Source organism: Triturus cristatus, chromosome 5_2 (assembly GCF_964204655.1).
Source record: "Triturus cristatus chromosome 5_2, aTriCri1.1, whole genome shotgun sequence".
NCBI classification, from domain to species: domain Eukaryota; kingdom Metazoa; phylum Chordata; class Amphibia; order Caudata; family Salamandridae; genus Triturus; species Triturus cristatus.
In genome coordinates, this window is record NC_140588.1 from 990460096 (window position 1) to 990486184 (window position 26089).

Genomic DNA, 26089 nt, shown 5'->3' on the forward strand with positions numbered 1-26089 from the left:
ACACTGTTCACATGCTAGAGGTGTGGGCCCAGGAAGGCATCCCACCTAGGTGGGACAATTTAAGGAGTTTTGGAACTTGGCCTTGAGTCCCATCTGAGGGGTGTGGTGTGGTACCCCATCCCTTAAGATCTTGGTAGGGTACTCTCAGGTACCGACATTGGAGGATGTACGTGCCACGCATAGGGCTCTGTTATGGCAAGCAATGGTAGTAGCCAGGATGCTGATAGTCTTAAACTGTATTAGGAATGATACTCCGGACTTTGCACTCTGGCGTCATAAACTGGTCTTTAAAAAACGAAAAACGAACCGACCTCATCATGCATACTGGGACAAGTTTTCAAAAATGTGTAGCCCTTCAGTTGACTGTATGTGACGCATGGAGAATCTTTGCTTTTCACCGCCTGGGTTGAGAGTTCTATGAATTTTCCTAGGACTTGAGGTGTTTAAGGGCCCTGGTGGTGGATGTTGAGCTGTAATTGGGAGGGACCGCTCCAAGCCCATCACAAGGACCACATCTGCGGAATTCGTAGCTGCGTCAGTGGGAAGGTGGGTGGGTGGTTGGGGCGTGCATTTGAAAGGGATGTTTCAATGTTCGCATTGCAGAGCTCATGTGTCATCATGTTTGATAAAACCTTAATAAAAAAAAAAGAGTTACTCCGAAAAAGTGACACTAAATTTAAAAAAAAACGGATAAAGCCTTATGTGTGCATGTATTTTAGGAAATGTCCTCAAAAATGTACCGTTGCATGAAAATTTCCATGATGCTCCATATGAGTAAAGACTTTTTTTTTCTCCTAAGGCACTTGTTCATAATGAGACGTGTCAATCTGTGTGTGTGCATTACTCTGAATTGTTTACCCCGCGCTCTATTTGCGTCCTTCTAAAAACCAAGTTTCCTGTAGTGTGGTGTTATTGGCGACGAGGATTTTTCATAACTGTGTGACAACCTTCTGCAGATGGAGTCAGCCCATTCACCGCTGCTCTCAGCCGTGCTGCCGCTTATTGAAAACCTTTTAGAATGAATGAATGAGTGCTTTTAGAGGGCCACTCAAAATAGGAAATGTAGCATTAAACAAGGAGCTGGTGAGATGTAGCCATACACTCCTGACTATAATGGAGGCGAGACATACCGTATTGATTTGTTATTTATAAATAAACAATTTAATGTACCATTGGCTAATTGCTGCTTTCATTCTTGCAGGGCACAAATATAGTGGTTCCCTTCATGTTTAAATATGCCGTCGACAGCCTCAACCAGATGTCTGGAAGCATGCTGAACCTGAGTGATGCGCCTAATACGGTGGCAACCATGGCAACCGCGGTTCTGATTGGCTGTAAGTGCGACTCTCTAATCTGTCGGCAGGTGTTGACTTTCTTCATAAAAGGTTTCCGAATATTATGGGACTGCTGACCTTTTCACGACTAACGCTTTAGCATTTTGAAGGTCTATTTATTCCTCTTTATTGCGCTCACGTTTTATTACCTCGCGGTTTGATCATTTTTGTGGGGTAATCTGGATCAAAATAATTTCCTGTGATGATTTTTTTTTTATGTCCACGCGTAATCATCTGTCATACCTTTTGTCATTTCATCAAGGAATCACCTTCGGTAACAGCGTGAAAACATTTCTAACTATAAATCGCAAAAAAAAGCAGATAATGAAGGCTTGGAACACAAAGGCCCAGCCATCGGTCAATAATGATGCTTGACTGGCGGAAGCACCTTATTATCTGCCAACCACAATAATCCCCGCCGCAAAAATAGTGCGGATTTAGAAATCGAAGGTCTTGCAGTTTCAGAGCTACCGCAAGATTTGAAACGCATTGCTGGCTGCATTTGTTTGAGAAAAATTCCTGTGAATGGCTTAATGTGTGAGAGTTAGATGTATTTTTCTTTTCTAAAACGGATTTATTTATTTTTCATTTTACTAAGTCATGCAGAAACAGTCTGACTTTTTGAAATATTCGAAATAAAAACATGTGTAGAACTTGCATATTTACGTCCAGATACCAATAAAGTAAAAATAGAAATCAACCAAACTGTGCTTTGTTGAGTCTTAATAATAACAGAGTACATTGAATAATTGTGGAGAGCTTCTTTGACTTATTTGTAAGAGTAGGTTCAACACCAAGAAGTGCTCCAGTCAAATACGGATCGCATATTCCTCTTCCAGACACTGTCACTGCCTCCTGCCTTTTTTATGCCCAAAAATGTGCATTAATCCAGTTTTTGAACAGCGAAGTATCTCAACCATAGACATCTGAACATTTGCCATGTGTGCAGATCCTCTTGACATATCGCCTGTCAGGTGTCCGTGACCAGCCTCCAGCTGTCCAGCGGCGGTGAGTCCTTCCATGCTTGACTACTTTGTTTCTGGTCGCGTCCAGGCCTATTGAGGGCAACATTCTTCTAGTCGAGGTGGCCCGAGCCTGGGATGCTGTTCAATTCGAATCAGTGACTCATTTTAGAGTCTCCTTGATCCTGCGGAAAATGATGCATGACTGTCAGGCCGGTACGTTTGGGGCATGCTGACTAAGTCCATCTCTGACGGGGTTAGAACTGATTATACAAGTATCGTGGTGTGAGCTCGTAAGAAGATTTCTTGATCTCTTTGAGTTGCTCGTGCTCTTATCTGTTTACATCCTAGCTCAAGTTTTTCTCGGGTTGATTCAGGGGTGTGTACCCTGTGGCTATCAACTTGAGTCCAATAATCCTTCTAGTAAGACTTCATGTGACCAGCTTTGCGAAGCGAAGGAGGGTTCCTCCTTTCTTGAGTCTGTCAAAGTTCCAGATATTTATAAAAGTTCTGATTAGATCTGCAAAATTCCTCATATTAAAATAGCACTATTGCGCTCTGCCGTGGGCTATACAAACTGTTTAAACATCTCTACTCAACTTTCAAGGAAGAGGGCCTTTAACGACCAGCATAGCTTAAGACTGGGCTGTCATGTTATTAGGATATTGCATCCACTGAGGTTATAATGTTCTGAATTAAAATGATAGAAAAGCAAACATTGGAATGCTGGAGAAGATCTTTACCAGCATTATTGGCCCTCTTGAACTCTATTGCAGTCAGTGGAGCTCCTCCCATTCCGATGTTCTAAAATACCATTATAACCTGGTGCTTTTGACTGTACCGGTAGTTAAAGACCAAGTACCCAAGATATAGCCCAAGCTGGAGGCGAGGGCCTATAACCGGGGAGAGAGCCTTTAACAATAGGTATTGTCTTCAGTGGAGCTCTCAACATTTTAATTAATGTTCTATTTCTTCACGTGCTTTTAAGGGCTATTCCAATGTAAAGGTTCCCTACTGTTCTAATGCATCTCTTTGTATTGGAACTGTACATTTCAGATGAGCTGAACTGAAGACACATCTGCGGAAATAAAAGCGCATCATTTTACATTTACTGGCTTCATTCACAGTCTGCTGAACTTCATCATAATTCTCAGTCACTTTCCTCCCACTCACCTCCATCCACTATTACTGTATGGCCCATCCATCACGTCCCACCATTAATGCAACTCCCTGCACTCAATCCCCTCCCTCCCAGTTCTCTTGCCCATTCCACTCGGTCAGTTGCCCTGTCTACTGTGGTCACTTGCCCAGTACTCTTGATCATGTCAATTTACCCTCAACCACTCATCCATTGTTAACCCACTGATTCATCCATCCTTGACCATGTGACATATCGCTTCGCCTTCTCTCATCTTACTAATAAAATAATCAGGAGTTGGTATTTAATGCAAGACTTCATTGATACATTGTGTAGCTTTCAGCTTCTTGATTGTTCCACAGGTTCGATGGTAAGATCTGTTCCACCCAATGCATTCAAGAGATACTGGTTGTTGTGGGATTAGAGTAACCTGAGCCTCCGAGACAGGCATCCGTGGGACCCTCATGTCATTGGACCTAGCTGCAGCATTAGACACCGAGGACCACCAGACACTGGTAACACATCTAGGTCGTCTCGCTATCCAGGACATCCAGGAAATTTGGAGTACCATAGGGTCCATTCTCTCCCCTCCATATGATAATCTGTAGTGCTCTGCCCTACTCCTCGAGAGGGCCTGCATTTTACACTTTCCTGTCTAAATATATTCACTGATGTAAACATAACAAATTCACAGATGCGAAGGTCCAAAGGGAAGCCTAGAAATATGTAACTGGCTGGCTTTGCCTGAACCGCCACTCACCCTGACTTTGCCCCAGCCTCTCTAGGCTTTTGAGTGCTATTGGACATGATTGCATTTTTAGAGGTATGCATCCTTACTTTTTCTGAACCAAGGGGCACCTGTAGACTTTCCTTCTTTTGCAATTGTTGCAAGCATTTATGGCCAACATAAGTTGGAGAAAATAAACATCATAACATTAAAGTTCATGAACCTCATTGTCGCTTAATAAAAGAAGCCATTAATAATACCTGGTCGTTCTCCAGGTCTCAGAGCTTGTTTTGCATTGAAAAATGGTATGAAAGGGAGAACTTCTAATGAGACATTATGATCACAACAGAGCTTTCAAGGTAAACTCCCTTGATTAAAAAAGGATGTTATTTGTTTCCTTCTGGTCAGATCAACCTACCCCATGCATACCAGCAAAGGGCTTGTAGGCACTCACCCGTGTCTTTTTGGCGGAACAGAATCAGATGTAAAAGTCTTTCGCTATAGGACACAGAGATGTGATGTGCCCTCATCAGACTCACTAATGCTTTTGTATGTTTTGACCTAGTTGTGCACACAGGCCAGTAGGCAGTAACTACTGGATTCTATTTTCCAAGGTGAATGACCTCTGCAGGTCGTAACTGGTGGATTTTTCCCCAATTTCTGGCATTACATGGGATCTCTGCTTTGCAATAAGTAAGGGAAGTGCTTTCCTTGTGATGCCTGGATGGTGAAGCATCCATTTAGTACAATAGACAGCAACTTATGCAAGGTGAGTGATGTTTGCACCGGTGTAGGATTATAGAAACTTGCTGGTTCCGCCACTGTCAAGCCTTAACTTCCCTATTGGCACCCACCATTAGCCCTACTGCCCTTCTTTCTGCAGTGCTGTGTCCCATTCACCACTCCCATATTCCTGTACTGCAGACCTGTAGCCTATGGGACTTTGCCTCAAACACCATATGCTGTCTGGTACTTGTAAAAGCCCTGCCAAAGTGGCATGTTTCCTGTCCAGCTCTCCCATAAGTCTCCACCAACTTAGCTGTGTCCCATCTGCACTGCAAAAAATAGCACCAAAGGGATCTTTCAGATCTGGACCAGATCTTGGAGGACACTGCAAAAGACCTGCAGTTGTGGCTGCTAGACCGCGATTGGATCAGCATCAGACACTATATTTACCACACCCGTATTTGACAGTGGTGACTGATGCATTGCTTCTGGGTTGGGTAGGCCATCTGGAGGAGGTGAATGTCAGAAGTATCTAGTCTCCAGTGGAGGCCTGGCTACATTTTAACCTTCTGGAGCTGAGGGCCAACTGCTTGGCATTGAAAGCCTTCCTGCCATCCATCAAAGGGAAGCTGGTGCAGGTGCTCATGGGCAACACCACCGCCATGTAGTCCTGTCACAATCTGGGTGCGGTTTGATAATGAACCCTGTGCCAAGAGGAGTTGTATGGCTGGACTGTCAGGCAATGTTTCTGGTGAAGCACCACCTGGTGGGTTCCTTGAACACCTGAGTGGATAATCAACGCCATGTGGATCATGGAAAGCAACTGCATCCAGAGGTAGCGCTTGATTTTATTTTCTGCGAATGGGGAGAACCCTGTCAGCTCTTTTGCATGTTGGAGCTTCCATGGCGTCTCTCGGTCGAACACGCGTTCTGTGTAGAGAGGAAATCTGGAGTCTTTTACCTCTTTCCACCAATACCTCTCCTGCCCCAAGTTCCTTAGAAGATCAGGACCAATTGAACCCAAGTCATCCTAGTGGCCCCGGATTGGGCATGGAGTGTATGGTATCCCGATCTCCTGGACAAGAGCTTCTGTCCATCCAATCCAGCTGCCCCATTTGAGAGGACCTCCTGTCACAGCAGCAGGGCAGTGTTCTGAATACAAACCTGTGAAAATTCCACCTCCATGCTTGGAGATTGAGCAGACAGAGCTGAGTGCTTTTGACCTTCATCCTGAGGTCATTGATGGCTTCTTGGCAGCCAGGGATCCCTCAACCAAATCTGTAAACACCTTAAATATACTTAAACATGCACATTGTTATTGCTGTAAAGCAAACTGGAGGTTACGTAAAAGCTCCACTCTGTTCAACATATACATGACCCACCCTCGCAGACGTCGTCTGACCCCGCTGACTCAACATAATCTCCTACGCAGATGACACTCAACTGAGCCTCTGGCTCACCGAGGACCCCGCCAACGCCAAAACCAACTTCTGCAATGCCATGACCAGCGTAGGCGAATGTATGAGAGACAACTGCCTCCAACTCAACTCCAAAAAAACGGAAGTACTGATCTTCAGGATAAACCTCTCTGCATTAGACCACAGCTGGTGGCCTGCAGAACCTGGACCCACACCAACAGACCACACGCACACAATCTCTGCATCATCCTTGACGGCCAACTGACCATGAAACGACAAGTTAATGCAGTCGCCTTCTTCCACACACTGTGCATGCTCCGCAGAATCTTCAGATGGATCCCAACCAAAACCAGAAAGAACGTCACTCGGGTCCTCAACACCAGCAGCCTCTACTAAGGCAACGTCCTCTACGCCTGCATCTCCATCCAGCTCCTCAGGAGACTCTAGACCATACAGAATGCTGCAGCCATACTCATCCAGGACCTCCCGAAACGAACCTGCATTGCCTCCCCACCTGAGAAACCTCCAATGGCTCCCTATCCAGAAAAGATGGCAGTTCCAGAACTTCATGCATGCCTGCAAAGTCTCGCACAACCTAGGACCTGCCTAACTCAATCATCGACTGAACATGCAACAACCCGCTACACACCTACACTCCTGTTCAATTGCCCTCGCACACAGTAGCCGCACCTGCAGCGGCAGCCGCTCCTTCTCCTACATCGCAGCCAAGACCTGGAACGGCCTTTCCCTCCAGCTCTGTATGGCCCCCTCTCTGGCAGACTTCATAAAGAGACTCAAGACCTGGCTCTTCGACAGAGGCATGGCGCCCAGATACTCCTTGTGGTGACAGAGTTGCGCTTTACAAATGCTGATTGATTGATAAAAGCACTTGAAGGGTGAGAAATGTTTGGGTCTTGGGATTCCCACCAGTTGACCCTTTTGCAATGCGGTTCTGAACTTTGACATTTCCCTATGAATTTCTGAAGAGGAAAAGTGAAGGACGCCATACAGTAGACTTCTTTTTTTTTTTTTTTTTTTTTGAAAAACCTTTATTGACATTTCAACAATAACAAGTATGGGCCTACAACCCCCGGGGCCGGCCGCTAAGCAGTCAGAGTAACAGAGATCAAATTTTATCACAGGCAGCACCTCGGGGAGCAGAATCTCCATGCTAGTATACTCTCGGCCACTGAACAGCCCAAGTAGGAGACCAGGATACAAAAGGTTTTCATTTTATAATAAGGGAGGATGGAAGGATCAGGTGCCAAACAGTTTCCCAGCAGCGAAAAATGGCAGGCGGAATAATAAACGTCAACAATAAACAGCAATCTATCTAATCAATGGCGCTGAAACAGGAAGTTCAGGATGTGGAGGAATATCACGGCCATTTGCGCCTGCAGTCCCCTGCCCTAAAACCCAGAAAACACCACGGAAATTGTGGCACACATGAAAAAGCAGTGATTAACAACGAAGGAGTTCTACCATGCTGATCCCAGAAAAGAAAGACAAAGAAGAATAAGAAAAGAAAAAGGAGGCCATGGAAAAAAGGGGTTAAAGACTAAAGAATCCCCTCCCCCAACCCCCCACCCTGCACCTCTGCAGATGAGTACGGCCCCCCCCCCCCAGCAGTGTGCCTGTCGCCCCGGAACCAGACCCGAAATATAGAAGAAGCAGAGAAAAAGGAGTAAGAAAAGAAACCCCACCAGACGGGGGGGTAGAGAGAGTATTCATAAACTGGAGGAGGGCCTTCAAAACATGCCCCCGGCTTCTCCCTCCCGCACAATATGTCTTCCCCCAAAGCAAACAATAAACAACACAAAATCGACCATGTCAAAGAAAAATGGGGAACATTATGCACCTATTACACTAACAGTTATGCCGTGAGAGCACGCAACCCCTGTGCCCGCCCGCCTATTAGATGACCACCTCTGAAGGATCAACCTTATCCTTGGCCACTCTTTGCGAATCTACCCAGGCATACCCATCGACCCAGTGCCATGTCCAATGTTACAAGGAAGAGGAGCGTCCAAAAAAGACCAGGAAGCGACACACACAGGTAGGGTGGAAGTCTCTGAATACCAACACAGTCAGCATCATGGAGGGTCGTCTTTCCCAGTGCTGCCCCAGGATCTGCACTGCACACAAGGTCCAGGAAGGCGGAATCAGCCAGAGCAGGCGACCGTTGCTTGAATATTGCCTGGGTCGCCGGAGGCCGCGCACGGGACAAGGCCACCACCCCCCACTCAGGTCCAAGACCTCCGGAACAGACCAGACCCACAGCCAGCCGATCACACGTTAGTATACAGTCCGGAGTTTCCAGCTGTTCACTATTCACAGGGGCGGCCACGACACTGTCCTCCTGTGTGCAGTGTAGGAAGTCCCTGTGTACCTGGGGACAAGCAGGCCGCAACTGTTCCGACGCTGATGCCACACCATCAAGCTTACTCCCCAGTACCCAGGCGCCGTGAACCAAGGTGGAATGAAGGGCACCGAGAGCTTCGAGAAGGTCACCGTACCCCAGCACAGCTCCCGGCGCTCGCTCCGCTACGCTCCCCATAGTCGCACACTCCCAATCTTGCCGCGACCCAGTGTACAGGATGGTAGACTTCGTCCTATCAAGATGGCCGCCGGGTAGATCCAACCCAGATTGGGACCGGGACTCAGGGACAAGCGCCTCAAGGTCCACGTCACTGGAAACAGGGTTCCGGGGGCAGGCAAAAAATATATCCGGTGTGTGGTCACGGGCAACAATCATCCCCACCACGGACCAGCGCCCGCGAAAATCCGGGAGCAGCCCGCAAGAATCAGGGCGAGTGACGGGCGGCGTCCGGGCAGCTCACCGGCGAAGGCTGAGGCAATCACCGGAGAATCTTGGAATTGCCACCTCGGGCATGCACTCGTTCCGCTACGCTTAGTGGTAGGAACGACCACGGCGAAATGTAGGCTGATATTCGCACCGCTCCGGTAGTCCGACTCCACCCAGTCACCAAAGGCCGCTGTTGTTGAACTGCCGCCCGGCCATGTTGTCCACTCGAGGTCCCGGTTCCAGGGCGGCACAGGCCGCAAACTTCAAATGGACATTTCTCCGGCGGTACCGCCGCCAGAAACTTCGGAGTCACACGATCGGTTGCCGCTCTCATTCACCAACACGGGCATATAGCGCAGGCTAAGGATCTCATGCAGGATATCTGTGCGGGATGCGGAGGTTCACGGAGCCGGGAGCCTACGCTGCCGTCCCGGTCGCCATCTTGGCTCCTCCCCTACAGTAGACTTCTTAGTGACCCATTACATCACAAGTGATTGAAAAGCATTTATAAAACACACTGCTTCCCCAATTAAGTGGTGTCCTGGCACTAGGGCTAATTAATTAGGTTGATATGCAAATTTCAGCTGTTGAAATGACCATGTTTTGAGGGACTTTCTGAAAGAAACCTCATTGAAAATCAATCTCCAAGTCTAGGGAAGGAATTGCATAGCTTGGTAGTATGTTAAAATAAAAGGTGCCCTCCACTGCATCTGTGTCTAGAGACCTGCAGAAGGTCTAGCTCTGGCTGAGCTAAGTGTGTGTCTGCAAGACTACCCACAGATCTTCCTTGAAAGATATACAGGGCCAACGGCTGCTGTAGCTTTAAACCAAGAAGTGAGCCTTGAAGGCACATCTCTGACGAATCAGCAGCCAGTAGAGAGTTGGCAGTTAAGATTCAAAAGAAATCCTACGAGAAAGATTTAAAATGACATGGGCAGCAGCATTCTGAACGAACTGGAGTCTATCCAGAAGAAAGGTAGGCAATCCTAAATACTGGGTATTAGTATAGTCTTGGTGTGAGGAGCTCAGTGCCAAGACAGTAGTTTTTGTGGCTGAAATGGGCAGGGAATCTGGATTGCTCGTAACATCATGAAACATTTAAAGTCTATTGAGGTGATATGGGTAGCAAAAGACCGGCCAGAGTTAAGAGCACAACCACACTTTTGGCACAGATGGGTGTAAATGGTATAGGTCTAAATGCTCGTGGCCACTATTTGGGGCACCACTTGGAGTTATCAATGCCCAAAAAATGTTCTTATTTTTTCTGCATTGAGTTGTAGGAAACTATAACTCATCCATTCCAAGACGGCTAGCTTGCAAGCAGAGAAACGGTCATGCGTTTCCTGCAGATTGTCAGAGATGGAAACTGTTGTCTGGGTGGCATCTGCAAGAGAAACATGTCATGCAAGAGAAACAGTAGGTTAATCGGAGCCCCTACAAGAGCAATATGTATACCATTTCATGGCCCAAGCATGCAGGCATGGAACAAGCATGCAGGAATATCAGTGTGCCTTAACCAGATAGAGGTCAAGCCCTCCCTTCTACCTTCTCATCTATATTTGCCAGCACAGTGTATGGGGAGGTGGTTTCACTGCTATGAGCATAAGCTGGAATCCACTCCCTAGTTTGCTATTTCTTAGAATTGTTGCTTGCACATTAACAAAATATCCATTACATGGCTTACGTTCGTCTCTCTCAAAATCATGCAGTAGATATGTACGCAGGTTTTGTACAGTTGCTGTGCAATGTAAAATGAATTCCGCTCCATCATGAGTCATTACACTTTCTTGAAAACTGGAGCTTGTAGCTTCAAATTGATCGGTCTGGTACTCGCAGCTCAGCTTCAACATTAATTATGCCTACATATTTTGCATGTGTGTTTTTTACTTGTTTACTAAGAGTTTTTAGATGATTAAGGAGTCAGTCCCCTTTCCACTTGGGTGTGGCAAGAATTCGTATCATGCACAGTTTCATGATGCCCTGATTAGATGCGATGCATATAGCTTTGTATGGAATACAGTAGTACATCGTGAGTAGCCTTTGATCGCTGTGTATTATGAATGCTTTGGCTAGTTGCCATGTTTCTTGAAATACTGATCAATCATGACCAGGATTTTTTTTTTTTTTTACAAGTTTGATTTATTTAGGTTCTTGTTACTCTCCTTTCGACTGTGGTAATTTATTCTTTCATTGGTGTTTTAATTGAGTTATAATACCACCAGTATTAACTACAGTAAGCCCGCTTAGCCCTAAGGAAGCTTTCCTATGATTGTCAAAGAAGCACATCAACAAACTTAGTAGGGGTCCTGATCCTTGTATAACATTGACATATATGGCACAACAGATCCTCTGAAGTACATCTAATATAGCAATGGATAAATATGATTGAAATCTGGGGAAAACCTGTAATCCGATTAATTTCATGAGTTTTTGTCACATAAGGACAAGTGTAAAAGGATTCGTTCTTTAATTTCATTGTCATGTATAGAAAACTGTTGGGATCCAGTTAGTGATTTTCGCTTTTATTTCTTCAACCACTTTGTTCTGATATAGAGGTTAGACAGAGATCAAATCTGTTTGAGAATACTATGCCCAAATATGTTATTTTGGAAGGGTGCTATTTGAAATTTCAATTGGTTAAAAGGTTTTTAGCCACAGCCTAGCTAAAAGGGGAATTTCAGATTTGTTCTGATTGAGTTTGTATCCGGAGCTAGAGTACCACACCATGGGCCACTTACCTGAATTCCAAGGACATCTGCGGAAGCTTAGATCTTCTACCACTTCCCCCTGAGGTTAATCTTTAATATCAGAAGAGATGACTGACACCAATGACTGAACGTGGGGGTATTAAGAGTTGTGGAGAGAGAGGTGCTTCTGATGTTCCTGGAGCTCCTGTCGAAAGAATGACTGGTGTATTTTGATTCTTTTGAGCTGGGCCCTTCCAAGTCTAGTGACAAGGTTCACTTGAGTGGTAAGGCTTACTCCTTCTTCTAGGAGAGGTTACTGTATGAGAAAAGAATACAGTTGCTTTTGGCAGCCATACATGTATGCTTTACAATCAGCTTGAGCATGCTTTTTTCGCCCTGCCCCCTTCTGTTATTTGTGGGTTACCTCCACAATCCCTAGTTGCAGAGACCACAATTGAGCTTACTCTTCTACTATCTGTAAGGTAAAATTAGACTTGGGCGAACAATAGCTCTTTTTCCCCCAACAAATTGAGAGTTTTTTTGGGTGAGAGTACTTGGGGAAAATACACCAGAATTACTGAAAGGAATCAGATTCCACATGGGGGTCCTTTGAACTGCCCCTGTAACTGAGCTCAGATTTTTAGTTTCTTCCTCGATAATAACAATTCTTTTAACTGTTTTTACATTGACTCCCTTCACACAACTCACACGATTTGTCCTTTTTCTTCTGCTAAAACTTCCCTATTTAGGTTCAAACTGTACAGGTGTCCTTGAAGAAAGGCGAAACCAAAAACAAGAGGCGTGCAGCTTGTGCATTAACCTTAGTTTCGTACTGGGCCAAAGTAGATGTAACGTTGATTAGCGTTGAGAGAATGGTAGTCGTAGTAAAGGCAAGGGAGACGCTTAATGATCAGATTTCAGGATTCAATGTTTTAGAAACACAACTCGAAGGGACGGGATTCCAAGAGAGGTTGCAAGCCCCATCTTACCGGCAATAGTGTCCGTGTTGCTATTGTGGCAGCCTGCAGGGCTCAGAACCCATGGGTTTTGCTGACCGGTGACACAGCACTCTCTGCCAACGGATTAGCAAAGCGGGCGGCGACATACGTTGGACTTGGTATTTGTAGCCCGTCCTGCAAGTGGAGAGTACTGCTTGCCAATCAGAAGACAGTTTCCTGTTGGAAACAGAGGCCCAAAATTAGTTAGCAGTAGTCCTACAAATAAAAACAAAATACCAGCCACACCAGCAGGAAACCGATGTATTTAATTGCTCAGCAGTGTAAATTAGTCTGCAGCTGTTATACAAACAAAAATACCAGATAGTCCAGTAGGAAATGAGGACAGCCTTTAATTGATTGCTCCGCAATCAATGGATGTTGTTATAACAAAAATACCAAGCAGTTGTACTTCATTAAACATACTAGTTTACAGCAGTGGCGTAACGAAAGTTCAAGGGGCCCCCCTGCAATATACACGGAGGGGCCCCCGCTCCGGATTTATTCTGGAGTGCTCGGGCATAAGTACTGTGCCGAGGGGGCCCCCTGCAGCTCCGGGGCCCCCCGCACCGTGGAGTATGCAGGGCCTGTGTTACACCCCTGGTTTACAGAGCACACAAACCAAAGTGCATAGCATGCCTTTGCCTTTTAAATTAAACACTATGGGGAGCACACAAAATAAATGACCTAGCAGAGTGCATGGCACCTGCCTAATTGGAAAATAGTGATGACTACAGGGAACATACAGCACGGGCAGACCGGTTTATGACCTAGGGGAGTAAATATTATGTTCAGTTAGAAGGGTGGGGATTGAGTTTTCCATGTTTTTCATGAACAGTTATCTTCAAAATAAGTCAATTTGTATTTATGCAAATTAATTTGAATATTGTCTATTTTTAGGTTTAGTCAGAGTCTTGTCAGTAATGGTTTGATAACAAAAATGAAGAGGAAGGGAGCGAGGGTACACTCTTGCTCTCTTGTTAACCTGATTTTTCCTTAGTTCAAACCATTGACTAATATTGATGCTTGCAGTTTCATATAAATGGTGCCATTATATTTTATGACTTCTTCAGGGATGTAATCCCATTCTATGGCTTTAAAGAGGTAGGCCTGTTCAACGCAACCAAAGGCCTTCGGTATCCAAACCTGTTGCGCACCAGGTGTTTTGGTCAGCAGTGTCGGCTAGTGAGATATTTTCATGGAATCTAGCCTTTAATGCTGAGATTCTGGCCACAACAAAACTGGTTTGATCGGACTGTACTATGGAGACGAGAAAGGAGTTTAAATGCGAGGCTAGGATCTTGGCGAATATGTTGCAGTTGGAGTTAATAATATTGGGCAGTAGTTTTTAGAATTTGCTGATCTTAAACATTCTTATGAATTAGCTTCATTATTGCTTTAGTGATATCAACAGAAGGCGAAAGTACTCAAATGGAAGTTGGAGTTCCACTGGTAGGATTTCAATGCATGCTTAATACAGTTCTTCTCGGGAAACCACTGAGTCCTGGTGCATTATTATACTTTTGAGACCTCCGATACTGTTTTTGATATCTTAAAAAGAGATCTTCCCTCTAGGGACAATAAATTCAGTAGGATTTTCTGGTTGTGTAAAGCTTCCGTGTAGTTGAGAAGAACTGATTTATCTTCTCTGGATTGGAATAGTTGTTATTGTTATAAAGGGCTTCACATAATTTTTTTTTTTGTGATATTTGTAAGCCTTGCTTATTCTTGATACTTTTTAGTTTAATTTTTTTCTCTCTGTGATTTGAGATAGAAACGATGAGGCAAGCTCCTGGCTGGCTTTCAACATGGTGCTTTGTTTTTATACTCAAATGGATGTGATCAGAGTCATAGGTACATTTTAGTTAAATTTGCTTTTCTGCTTTAAAAGCTCAATTTAAGTAGACTTTAGCCAATCACCATGGGCCCGCTGTAGGGATTACAAACCAGTAGAATTCAGCATTGCTTATTGGCTTCTCTGTTGTGTTAGACCTGTGTATTGAGGCCACTGGAAAGAAGTTCTATGCTGGGCCCAAGCTTATGGTTTTTCACAACTCTAAACAGGCTTGGTCCTCAGATCCAGATGAAATTACCAAAAATGTCTTAGCAATGAAAGATTTTGGGCAGTCCTAACTATCAGCTCAAAACATGATATATTGTTTACAACAAAGTACTATGTGACACAAACAAATGAACATCATTTTATGTAATCATAGACGCATTTTAAAACGTACTTCAACCTAATTGTTGTTTTTATTAAGATGAACACTATAATAAAAGGGGCGACTGTGACATATTGAACAAACTGGGATACAGCTCATTAGAGTACACAACATTCAATTTGGAAAAGGGACAGTGTTGGTTCGAACCAATCATTGGTAAGGGACTGTTTAAAAATGGAACATACACGTAGAATTCCCAAGCTGAGATATATAGAGACTAATCTGACATCATTAGATTTGTGCAAATTGTATGACTATCTTTGTGCGACACCTGCCCGAAGTCTAAACTTGAAGGCAGAAAATGATAGGAGAACCCAAAATCGGGCAAAAAGCACATTTACAGTACATCAGACTTTACCTTCTGTATATGGCCATGCATTTTCATACTTGGGTAGTTTTTATAACTCACTACATCTATTTATTTTGGACCAATTTCGTTTAAGCCTTATCCCAATCATGATTGGTTTTCCAAAAAACATCCATTCACTGAACCAGCTGCCCCCCTGTTCTTGTGACAGAAGATCCAGACAGTCCAACATGCATCTTTTATTCTTTTGTTTTTATATAGGTATGAGAGGAAAAAATACATTATTCAATTAGTACCCAGATATGATTTTAGGCATTGTGCACCAGCCCTTTGTTTTATTCAGCAACTAGGTGATGATCATGTTTGCATCTTTTCTTTGGGCAGCTTTAAACGTAGGGGCACTCTCTAACTGTAGTTCTCATAGTTAAGCTTGCCTTTTTCAAGTTTTTGCTTTATATACTGTATCCGCATATGATGGAGTAATTAATTATGCCTTCCTAAGACTTCTTGTATTACTGATGGATTGTAATCTGCAAATGCTTTTAGAACATAGCAACTTTACGATTTTTAGGTTCCTCATATGTCAGTTTTTATCTTTTTGAAACGTGGAAAGAAATTGATTATTTTACTTTTATGCATTTTTACTGATGCAAAATAGTTTGATGATGATGGCAACACAGCTAACTCAGAGAAACATTACTTTATCCTTCCCATCCTACTGTCACTCTCAGGAGCACGCCTATGATGACAAGCCCGGAGCACTGAATGAGTTGATCATTGTGACCCAAGGCTGCTTTGGTGACGTGCCTCCTTTTACCCAGACAAGGCGATCTTTTTACTCCCCTCTCAACTTCAAGAAAATATACACCACAGGTTGGGCACTTGAGATTAATATTCCTTCACTTAACAAATAGGAAGGGGTACAAATCTCATTGAAAAATTATTTGGTGCATTAAGAGAGGGCAATTGTTGACATAAGTAGGTGCAGGATGACATATCTTTCTTCTTGGCTTCTATATACAGATAAAAAGAAAATAAGATAGTAGTAGGATAACAAGAAAAAGTTTAAACCGAGCCCGACACGGTTTCGATTTTTCCTTACCATAAGGAAAAATAGAAACAGTGTCTGGCTTCACACTGAGACACAGATGTGTATGTTTGTACAGCAACAATGGTCCAGAAGCGCTTTTTTTTTTTCTCAGAATAACCAATATCCAAACAGTACTTAGCTTCTCACTCAGTTGCGGAGTTCTGTGTTTTTGCTGCTGCAAGGAGCCTGATGTTATTTGTATGTTTTCTTGGAGAAGGGAAAACAGTGGTTCCCTATGAGTCATACGGATAAAAATATACAAACAATAGTATCCATACCAGATAAACATATCCATGGTGTCTAATTCAGGGAACCATCAGTTATAGGAATCCATCAGTGGTGCAGTAGCCCAGGTAGCAGATTTATGGAGCTCAAGGAGAAGTCCCATGCTAATTACAATATCCTCCTAAGACGCCAGCTGACTTAGTGCAGCAGCCATTATTTGCAAAGCTTGTGCTTTCATGCAATATGTGGAATACAGGGGCTAAACCTAAAACAACCCATAAAGTCTCCATGCCCTAGCAAAAATATCCCTTTTGATGTGCTTTTATAGGCACGCTGGGAGGGATGGGGGACAAACACAGCCCAGTGGTGAGTGAAGCAGCATTTGAGGGTGAAGGCTAGAAAACACATCTACTCTCATGGATTGCTGAATGATAAAGAAAAAGGTTGTTCCCTAAGGTTAAGCCAATCGAAGGATCTTAAAGAAGCTACTTCCTAGGGGAGGAACCACCACAAGAGGAGGGAAGGCAAGCCATCGAATAAGAAGCAAACAAATGAGAGTGACAGTAAACTCAACCAATGGTAAGCAATGGGTGAGCTGTAAGCCCTTTGCAAGTTCACAATAGGTCTTTCACTGTGCTGTCTGGTAGGCGAGACCTAAAAGGCCTTTGTTCAAATGCCCTAAACGGCATTGGTAGAGAAATATCTCTGAATATCTCAATGGAGATAGTTTATTACTTTTTAGGAGATTGCCAGGCAGACCTGATCTCCTATCTATGCAGCAAAGCTGGCTCCTGCTTTACAACTTGTCTGACCTTGAATTTCTTCCATCCTCGCATTTAATCTGGCTAACTTGACTGAATATCTATCAAATCAATCCAAATAGCTTTATTCAGTTTGAAATAGTGATCCTAAAAACAGAATAAAAACAAGCATTGGCATAGCCAATAGGTCTCGCTTTTGGGACCTTATAAGTGTTTAGCCATGCAACAGTTGATGTTGTTGCACCAAGGATATTGTGCTGGATAACTTAACACTTATAAGGTCCCAAAGGCGAGACCTATTGGCTATGACAATGCTTGTTGTCATTTAGCAGTCTGTCCTCCAGTGGTGAGAGTGCGGGCAGCACTGTCCCCTTTCAAACCACTTTATTGAACTTTTATTCATTTTAACAATTGCATCCCAGCCAAAGCATTTTGTCATTGCGGACCTCATCAGGGTTGGGTTATTGCTCAGTTCCTAATACTACAAGGAATGCAGAAATATCAAAAAAACAATGTCCGGTGCAAGATCCAGTTAGTAGGTTGGGTGGTATAGTATCCCCTATTCAATCTTAATCATTCCAGTCCAAGTTTCATGTCGGGAGAAAGACGGCCTGGCATGGAACTGACTGGAATGATTATGATTGAACAGGGGGTACTATACTACCCGGAACTTGCACTGGACATTGTTTATTTTTTATATTTCTGCATTCCGAACAGTATTCTGAATTGAGCAATAACCCAACCTTGATGAAGTCTGCTAGGACGAAACGCGTTGGCTGGTCTAATGTGCAATTGTTATAATGAATAAAACTTCAATTATGTGGATTGAAACTGATGCACAAGACTCCTAAGGAAATTGATTTGTTTTGATGTTGAATTACTAATGTTTGGGGACAGAGCATCACATGGAATTTGTTGTAATGCAGCTAATTGATCTGACAATGTTATGCTCCTTTTCATTTTTGTGGGTCTTTGCATATTTGTGATCAATGAGCAGTGGGGTCACGTGAAGTTGAGCATAAACTAGATGTATATGAATACTACTATACGGTAGTGTGACGTCCTATGGCCCACACTGCTATTGTACCTTATTTGTAGATGCATTTGGTTAACAATTGCCATAACAAGCAATTATTAATTGATTAACGAAGTTCTTCGTTTCTAAAAATAAATATAAAGATACAAGTTTCTTTCCTAATTGGTCTCGGATTTATTCTAGTGTGTGTCTCATTTATTGCCTCTGGGTGTGACAACAAATGCTTAACACTACACCTTTGATAATCCTAACTGCTCGCCCACACTACCACAAACAGAGAACATTAGAATTAACTGCTTTTGACTATGCACGCCTATTGGGGATAAACTGGAATCTCTGCACAGTGTTCATCATTTTAGTGCACTATATAGAGAACCAGCGCTCCAGAAGTGTGTTTAGTTAATAACAATTTCTGAAAGTTCAAATTTACATAAACGTTAGAAACGTAATAACTTCCGTTTTTGCGATTTACAAGACAAAAATGTTCCAAATAATATTGCATGGTTTGAAAGAATAAAAAAAAGACTAAATTCATAGTCTTCTGATATTTACGGAAACCGGTCAAGGACAAACCATAAACCCCGATTACTATTGTGATATCATTTAATCTGCAGATGCGAAAGTACTGGCGCTTTAACTAGGCTGGTACAAGCCCAATTAATAAATCAATAAAAAACAAAACTGAGCTCTGTGGGAGGAAAGCCCTCAGAATGACGAGGTTACAGCGGATATGTAGGCTCTTCACCATGTCACGTCTTTAGTGAGTTGTGAATCGAAGGATTTAACATCATTCATACGTCGATCTGCTGAAGAGTCGAGCAGATTATTCATGGTCGTTCATGGTAGATTAGGTGGTTGCCCGTGCTGGTTTATCTAAAATACTGTTTATAGACCTCAATAATCTTCCCACTTTGTAATGTTTTTAAAAACGTGTCTCCGGTTGAAAACGAGGCACTTCCGCTGCATCAAAAAAGGACGACTTGTAATTCACATCTTCGCAGATGGCTAAGATTACAGTGTAAAAATAAAACTTGCAGGCTAATAAACTATGTTGGGCCGTGTATTGTTTGTTTATCGTACAGAGTGCGGCCGGAGACGCAATATGTGGTGGGGGAGGGGGGGAAGCGGGAGTTGTGTGTGCGCGTGCATCATCGTGATCGCTCTGAAAGCGAGAGTGATCGCGATGACGCACGAGTTTTCAAAGTGCTGCTGGCAGCCGGCTGCGCGCGTGCACGATCGCGTGAACGCAAGCGTTAGGCCAGCCAGCAGCACTTTGAAAATCGCACATACAAAATGTCTCTCCGAGCCAGCGCATGCGCTGGGCTCAGCGAGACCTAACAATGTAAAACCATCAATGAATTCATATTCCGTCCATAAAGTACTGTTTCACTAACTAGCATGAAATTCCCCAGATAAGATCCTACATGAACAGAGGCATACATATGGATTATCCAGAAATTGCAAATACAATAAAGCTGAACTGGTTTGCTTAAAATTCAAAGGAAAGAGAAGAGGGTGAATATGCTTGCCGCAAACCAGCCCATTTAGGGCAGATAAAAACAATATGCAAAGTGTCTAGTGCAGAGATCATATCACATGTGCAGTGGGATGGGGAGAGAGTCGGATGGCTTGTGCCACTCTGCGAATAGCTGAGGGAACAAATTCAAATGGAAATACATAAAATACCTTCTGTGCAAAACCAGCATATCCAATGTTAAAGATAGATCTGTTTTATACGTAGATTTCACCATGTTATAGTGGGTGTAGCTGCTTTTATGCTGAGAGTTTAAGGCTTGCAGATGTGCCCTAGAAGCTCCCTTAACCCACACAATATCTGATTTATAAATCAACTCTGGGGAATTATAGAGCTGAGGTTTGCCCATAACAATCAGGGTACATTTTATATAGCTCAACCAAGGTATATGCGGAACATATTCCATACTCTGGAAATCCCTCAGGATCTTCCTGTTAAACTATAGCTCATTTTGAGCCGTATGGAAAACCATAAGAGTATGGGGCACAATTGTATTTAATCTGCAATAAAGCCTGCTCCTAGCTCACTATGCACGATCTCTGCCGCAACACTCTGGGGAATCCGCAACATTCTTCTGAAGAATTTATTTTCTACCACTTGTATGGGAAGGCAAGATTCTGATGGATACATCTGCCAGTGGATTCCTCACCTTGTGAATATCCCCTGCGCCAGCAACATTCGGAAACTTTTGTAGCAGTCCACGCCGATGGGGTCGAAGACGACGTCACAGAGACATGGCTCCGCTCGCGACTCCGCTGACATCACCAGCTCCATAAGAAGACCTTGTCGGCGTGATGACGTCAGTTCCCTTTTTTCCGCGCCGACGACGCCAATGGATTTCGGGAATCGTTACTAGTAGCTTTACCTGTTACTTTGTGTATTTTTCGGAAAATTTTCTGTCTTTCTTCGAAGATGTCGACAAGGAAGTCGGGTTTCAAGCCCTGTCGAGAATGTGGCAAGCACATGTCTATTACCGACCCACACGAGGACTGTGTTTGGTGCCTTTCATCCGACCACGATGTGGGTGGTTGTTCCAGCTGCCGCAAGATGAGCTCGAAGGCTCTCAAGGAGAGAGAAGCGAAGCTCTTCATCGCTCGAATGAAGAAGGAAAAAAGAGGAAGGAGGAGGTCTGGATCCAGGTCGAGGTCGGCGTCCAAGTCGACTTCGGGGCATGCTTCGAAAAGTAAGAAGCATAAGAAAAAGAGGAGGCATTCTTCACATCATCACTCCGACAAAGGTTCGGCCCCGAAGTCGAAGTCGCCTACTCGACGTCGGAGAGAGTCAGTGTCTCCTTCTCTGGTCCCGGCTTCACCTCCAGCTCCCTCTTCTCCGGTGACTTCTCTGGCTGAATCTCCGGTGCCGGTATCCTCCCCGACGCCGGTTCCATCTCCGGCTCCAGCTGATTCTCCGGCTCCGTCTCCGGCCCCGGGTGAGGATCTTCAAGCTCCGGGTGAGACTGTGACGCCACTTTACCACCGTCGGCGCCGCCAGGCCCGAGTCCGGTGCTGCCTGACCAGTATCCTCCATTTCCTGGTCCAGGACAAGACCCCTCGCATTATCTTAATGCCATGTACGGGGTGTTTTCAAGGGCCATGTATACCTCTGGTGCACCTGTGGGTCCGATGGGTCCGATGGCTTTCAATTTGGGAGTGCCGCAGGTCTACCCTCAAGCTCCGTTCATGCCATTCTTTCCGGCGACGCCGTCTTGGCAGCTACCGGCGCCGAGAACTTCGACGCCGCTTCCCTCTTCACCGGCGCCGACTCGACTTCGTTCGACGCCGGCTGCTCCTGCGGATCCGCGTTCGACGCCGCTGCCGGCGCCGTCGGATTCGAACACGGCGCCGCCGACGCCGCTGGTGCGGATTCGTTCCAGAAGGGAAGCACAGAGAGTGGTGGATGAGAGACGCTTTCTGTTGGAAGAGGCTGAAGAGGGAAAGTTAGTCGAATCTGATGAGGTGTTTGAAGAACTGAAGGAGGCAAGTGGACTGGATTTGTCTCCAGAGTGGGAAATCACTCCACCATCAGATGAGCCCTCTGAAGATGCAGCGCCCTATCATGCGGTCATCAGAAAAGCTGCAGAGTTGTTGGACCTACAGTTGCCGTCCACGGAGTACAGGTCTAATTTACTTACTGAGGTGCTGCATTCACCTACAGCGGTCTCGGAGCCTTTGTTACCCTTTAATGAGGCTATTATGGAACCTGTGCTAGAGGTATGGCGCAAGCCTTTTTCAGCTCCTGCGGTCTCCAGGGCAGTCGCAAGGAGATATAGAGTGGCTTCAGGGGATCCTGAATTTCTAACTTCGCACCCTTCGCCTGAGAGCTTGGTGGTCCAGGCGGCTTGTTCGGGAAGGTCAAAGGGGTCCTTTCCTCAGGTTCCAGGAGATAGAGAGGCCAAAAAGGTGGACCAATCGGCCAAAAAGGTCTTTTCATCAGCCAGCATGGCTCTCAAGTCCACGAATGCGACGTGTTTATTGGGGCGCTATATCCATGCGCTAATGGATTCGGCAAAGAAGATTGCGCCGAAGCTGTCGGAGGAGGATAGGGCTGGCTTCAATGAAGTTCTGACTGATGCCCAGGCGGCTGCTCGACAAGTCATTCAGAGTGGACTGGACACGGCAGACTCAGTTGCCAGAGTCATGGGGTCTTCTGTTGCCACCAGGAGGGGTGCATGGCTAAAGTCCTCTGAATTTTCCTCGGATGTGCAGTCGACCTTATTAGACTTGCCTTTTGATGGGTCTGGCTTGTTCGGGAAGAAGGCGGATGCTGCTCTCGAACGCTTCAAGGAGAGTAAGGCTACGGCTAGGTCGTTGGGCCTTCAATCCCAGCCGAGAGGTTCTTTTAAAAGATATAGGGGCTTTGGAAAGGTGACTTTTCGCTCCTATAGACCGTCCCAGCAGCAGCAGCAGCAAGGTTCCTCGTCGAGAGGTTACAGAGGAAGAATTAGGGGTCGCACACGTGGCCGTCAGCTCTCCTCCTCCTCTTCCTCCTCCTCAGCCCCTCCCACCACTGCAAAGCAGCCCTAGATTCGACTTTCCGGATCATGCTGGTCCTGTGGGGGGCCGGCTTACCCATTTGCTACAAGATTGGGAATCTGTAACTACAGATCTCTGGGTTCTGGATCTTGTAGAAAATGGGTACGCCCTTCCCTTTCGGGAATTCCCTCCAAATTACCCTCCTTGCCAAGGGGCTTGCTCGGAGGACCACCGTCTTCTCCTGCAGGAGGAAGTCCTGAAGTTGTTTCAGAAAGGTGCGATAGAGGTGGTTCCAGAGCAGGAAAGGGGTCAAGAATGCTACTCCCGGTATTTCCTGATTCCGAAAAAGGACGGCAGGTTGCGTCCGATATTGGACCTCAGAATTTTGAACTTTTACCTGAAACAGGAGAAGTTCAAGATGCTCACCCTTGCGCAGGTTCTTCAGGCGCTGAATCAGGAGGACTGGATGGTGTCGCTCGACTTGCAGGATGCGTTTTTCCACATCCCCATCCTGAAGTCGCACAGAAAGTATCTCCGTTTTATGGTAGGGTCGCAACATTATCAGTTTGCGGTCCTACCGTTTGGTCTTACTTCAGCACCTCGAGTCTTCACGAAGGTGATGGAAGTGGTGGCAGCCCATCTCAGAAGGACGGGGATATCGGTTTTCCCTTATTTGGACGACTGGCTGATAAAAGCGGAGTCGCCAGAGAAGGTGCTGCGTCATCTGCAGGATACAACTCGGCTGTTGTACAAATTGGGTTTTTCGATAAACTTACCCAAATCTCACCTGGTGCCCTCTCAGCGCAACCTGTTCATAGGTGCGATACTGGACACTACTGTGTGTCGAGCATTCCCTCCTCCTCAAAGGATTCTCGACATACAGGAAATGATTCCTTTATTTTACAGCGGAGCGGTCGTTCCGGTTCTGAAGGTCCTTCGCCTGCTCGGTCTGTTCGCTTCCTGCATCCTGTTGGACAGCCATGCACGCTGGCACATGAGGGCGCTCCAGTGGTGCCTCCGCAAGCAGTGGTATCAGCACAAAGGGGATCTCAGGGAGTCTGTGAGGATCTCCGGAGAAGCTGCAGCGGATCTATCTTGGTGGAGCGTGGAGGGCAATCTGTCCCAAGGAAAGCCCTTCCATCTGCCTCCATCGGTGACAACAGTGGTAACGGATGCATCCACCTTAGGGTGGGGTGCTCATCTGGGGGATCTGGAGGTCAAGGGTCTTTGGTCTCCAGAAGAAAGGTTGCTTCACATCAACCTTCTGGAATTGCGGGCGATACGTTTGGCACTCAAGGCCTTCCTTCCTTCCCTTCGCGGTCCATCTGTTCAAGTCCTGACGGACAACACGACCGCAATGTGGTATATAAACAAACAGGGAGGAGTGGGGTCTCTTTGTCTCTGCAGAGAGGCCCTGCGTCTATGGTCCTGGGCTCAGGTCCATCAGATTTGTTTAATGGCAAATCATCTGGCCGGGGTTCTAAACGTTCGTGCAGACAGTCTCAGTCGGCAGTTCTCCGCCGACCACGAGTGGAGGCTTCATCCAGAGGTAGTTCGTCACGTCTTTCGGACGTGGGGGACTCGTCGGGTGGACCTGTTCGCCACTCAAGAGAATGCTCACTGCCTGTCTTTCTGCAGTCTCCAGTATCCGATGCAGGGAGCGTTGGCGGACGCATTTCAGTTGAGTTGGGGTTCACGACTCCTTTATGCGTTTCCTCCCATACCCTTGATTCCTCGGGTTCTGAGGAAGATTCGCCAAGACCGGGCCCAAGTTATATTGGTCGCCCCGGATTGGCCAAGAAGGGTGTGGTACACAGATCTTCTCCACCTCTCCTCGTGCCCTCCGCTCCGTCTCCCGCTGAGGGCAGACCTCCTCTCGCAGTCGGAGGGGCAGGTTCTACACCCCCACCTCCAGAGCTTACACCTTCATGCCTGGAGATTGAACGGGGCAACCTGAACGGGGCAACCTGAATTCTTTCTCTCTCCCACCAGATGTGGTGGATGTTATTTTATCGGCCAGGCGACACTCCACCAAATCTATATACTCATATAGGTGGTCTAAATTTGTGCTTTGGTGCGGAGAGAGGTCCATTGATCCCTTGAAGGCTCGTCTGTCTAATATTCTACAGTTTGCTCTTTCTCTGGCTCAGCAAGGCTTTGCTGTGGCTACTGTGAAAGGATACTTATCGGCTTTGTCGGCTTTCCTTTGTTTGCCGGATCAGCCGTCATTATTCAAATCACCTATTGTTCTTCGTTTTATAAAGGGCCTTACAAACAAGTTTCCTCCGTCTCCTTTTGTTATGCCTCAATGGGACTTAAACCTTGTATTAACTTATCTTATGGGTTCTCCCTTCGAGCCCTTACACAAGTGTCCCTTGAGGCTGTTGTCCTTAAGGTATTCCTCATTGCAATCACCTCGGCAAGGAGGGTAAGTGAGCTTCAAGCTCTAAGTTCAAAACCCCCATTCTTGACTGTGCATGCTGAACGAATGGTACTTAGGACCAGGGCTGCGTTTTTGCCTAAGGTGGTAACTCCCTTCCATCTGGGGCAATCTATTACCCTTCCTTCTTTCTATCCTCCCCCTCACCCTTCCAAGGAGGAGGAGAGACTTCACCGTTTGGACCCTAAGAGGGCGGTGAGCTTTTACCTGGACAGGACAAAGGACATCAGAATTGATGACCAGCTCTTCGTGGGCTTTGCTGGCTGCAGGAAAGGTCGAGCGGTGCACAAGCGCACACTTTCCAGGTGGATTGTCTTGTGCATCAAGATATGCTACTCCCTAGCTGGTAAGGAGCCTCTGGAGGGTTTGAGGGCTCATTCTACCAGAGAGCAAAGTCTTCCATATCTGCCTTAGCTAGAGGTGTTCCAGTGGAGGATATTTGTAGGGCGGCAACTTGGGCCTCCCTCCACACCTTCGCAAAGCATTATTGCTTAGACACCGAAGTGAGGAGGGACGGACACTTTGCGCGATCCGTCCTTCAGGACTTTCTGGTATAGAAGGGTGGACACCCTCCTCCATGAGTGGGGACTGCTGTGGAATCTATTCACAAGGTGAGGAATCCACTGGCAGATGTATCCATCAGAAGAACAAGTTACTTACCTTCGGTAACGCTTTTTCTGGTGGATACAGTATCTGCCTGTGGATTCCT

At 45.6% G+C, this 26089-nt stretch overlaps 1 protein-coding gene across 1 annotated transcript in view; it reads left to right on the forward strand.

The window, feature by feature from the left end:
* The window catches only part of ABCB7 (ATP binding cassette subfamily B member 7), an 801099-nt gene that overhangs the window by 345228 nt on the left and 429782 nt on the right, over positions 1 to 26089 (forward strand). The window contains exon 5 of the mRNA XM_085608245.1: positions 1202 to 1334. Coding sequence (XP_085464371.1) covers positions 1202 to 1334 — 133 coding nt within the window. The remainder of the gene's footprint in view (positions 1 to 1201; positions 1335 to 26089) is intronic.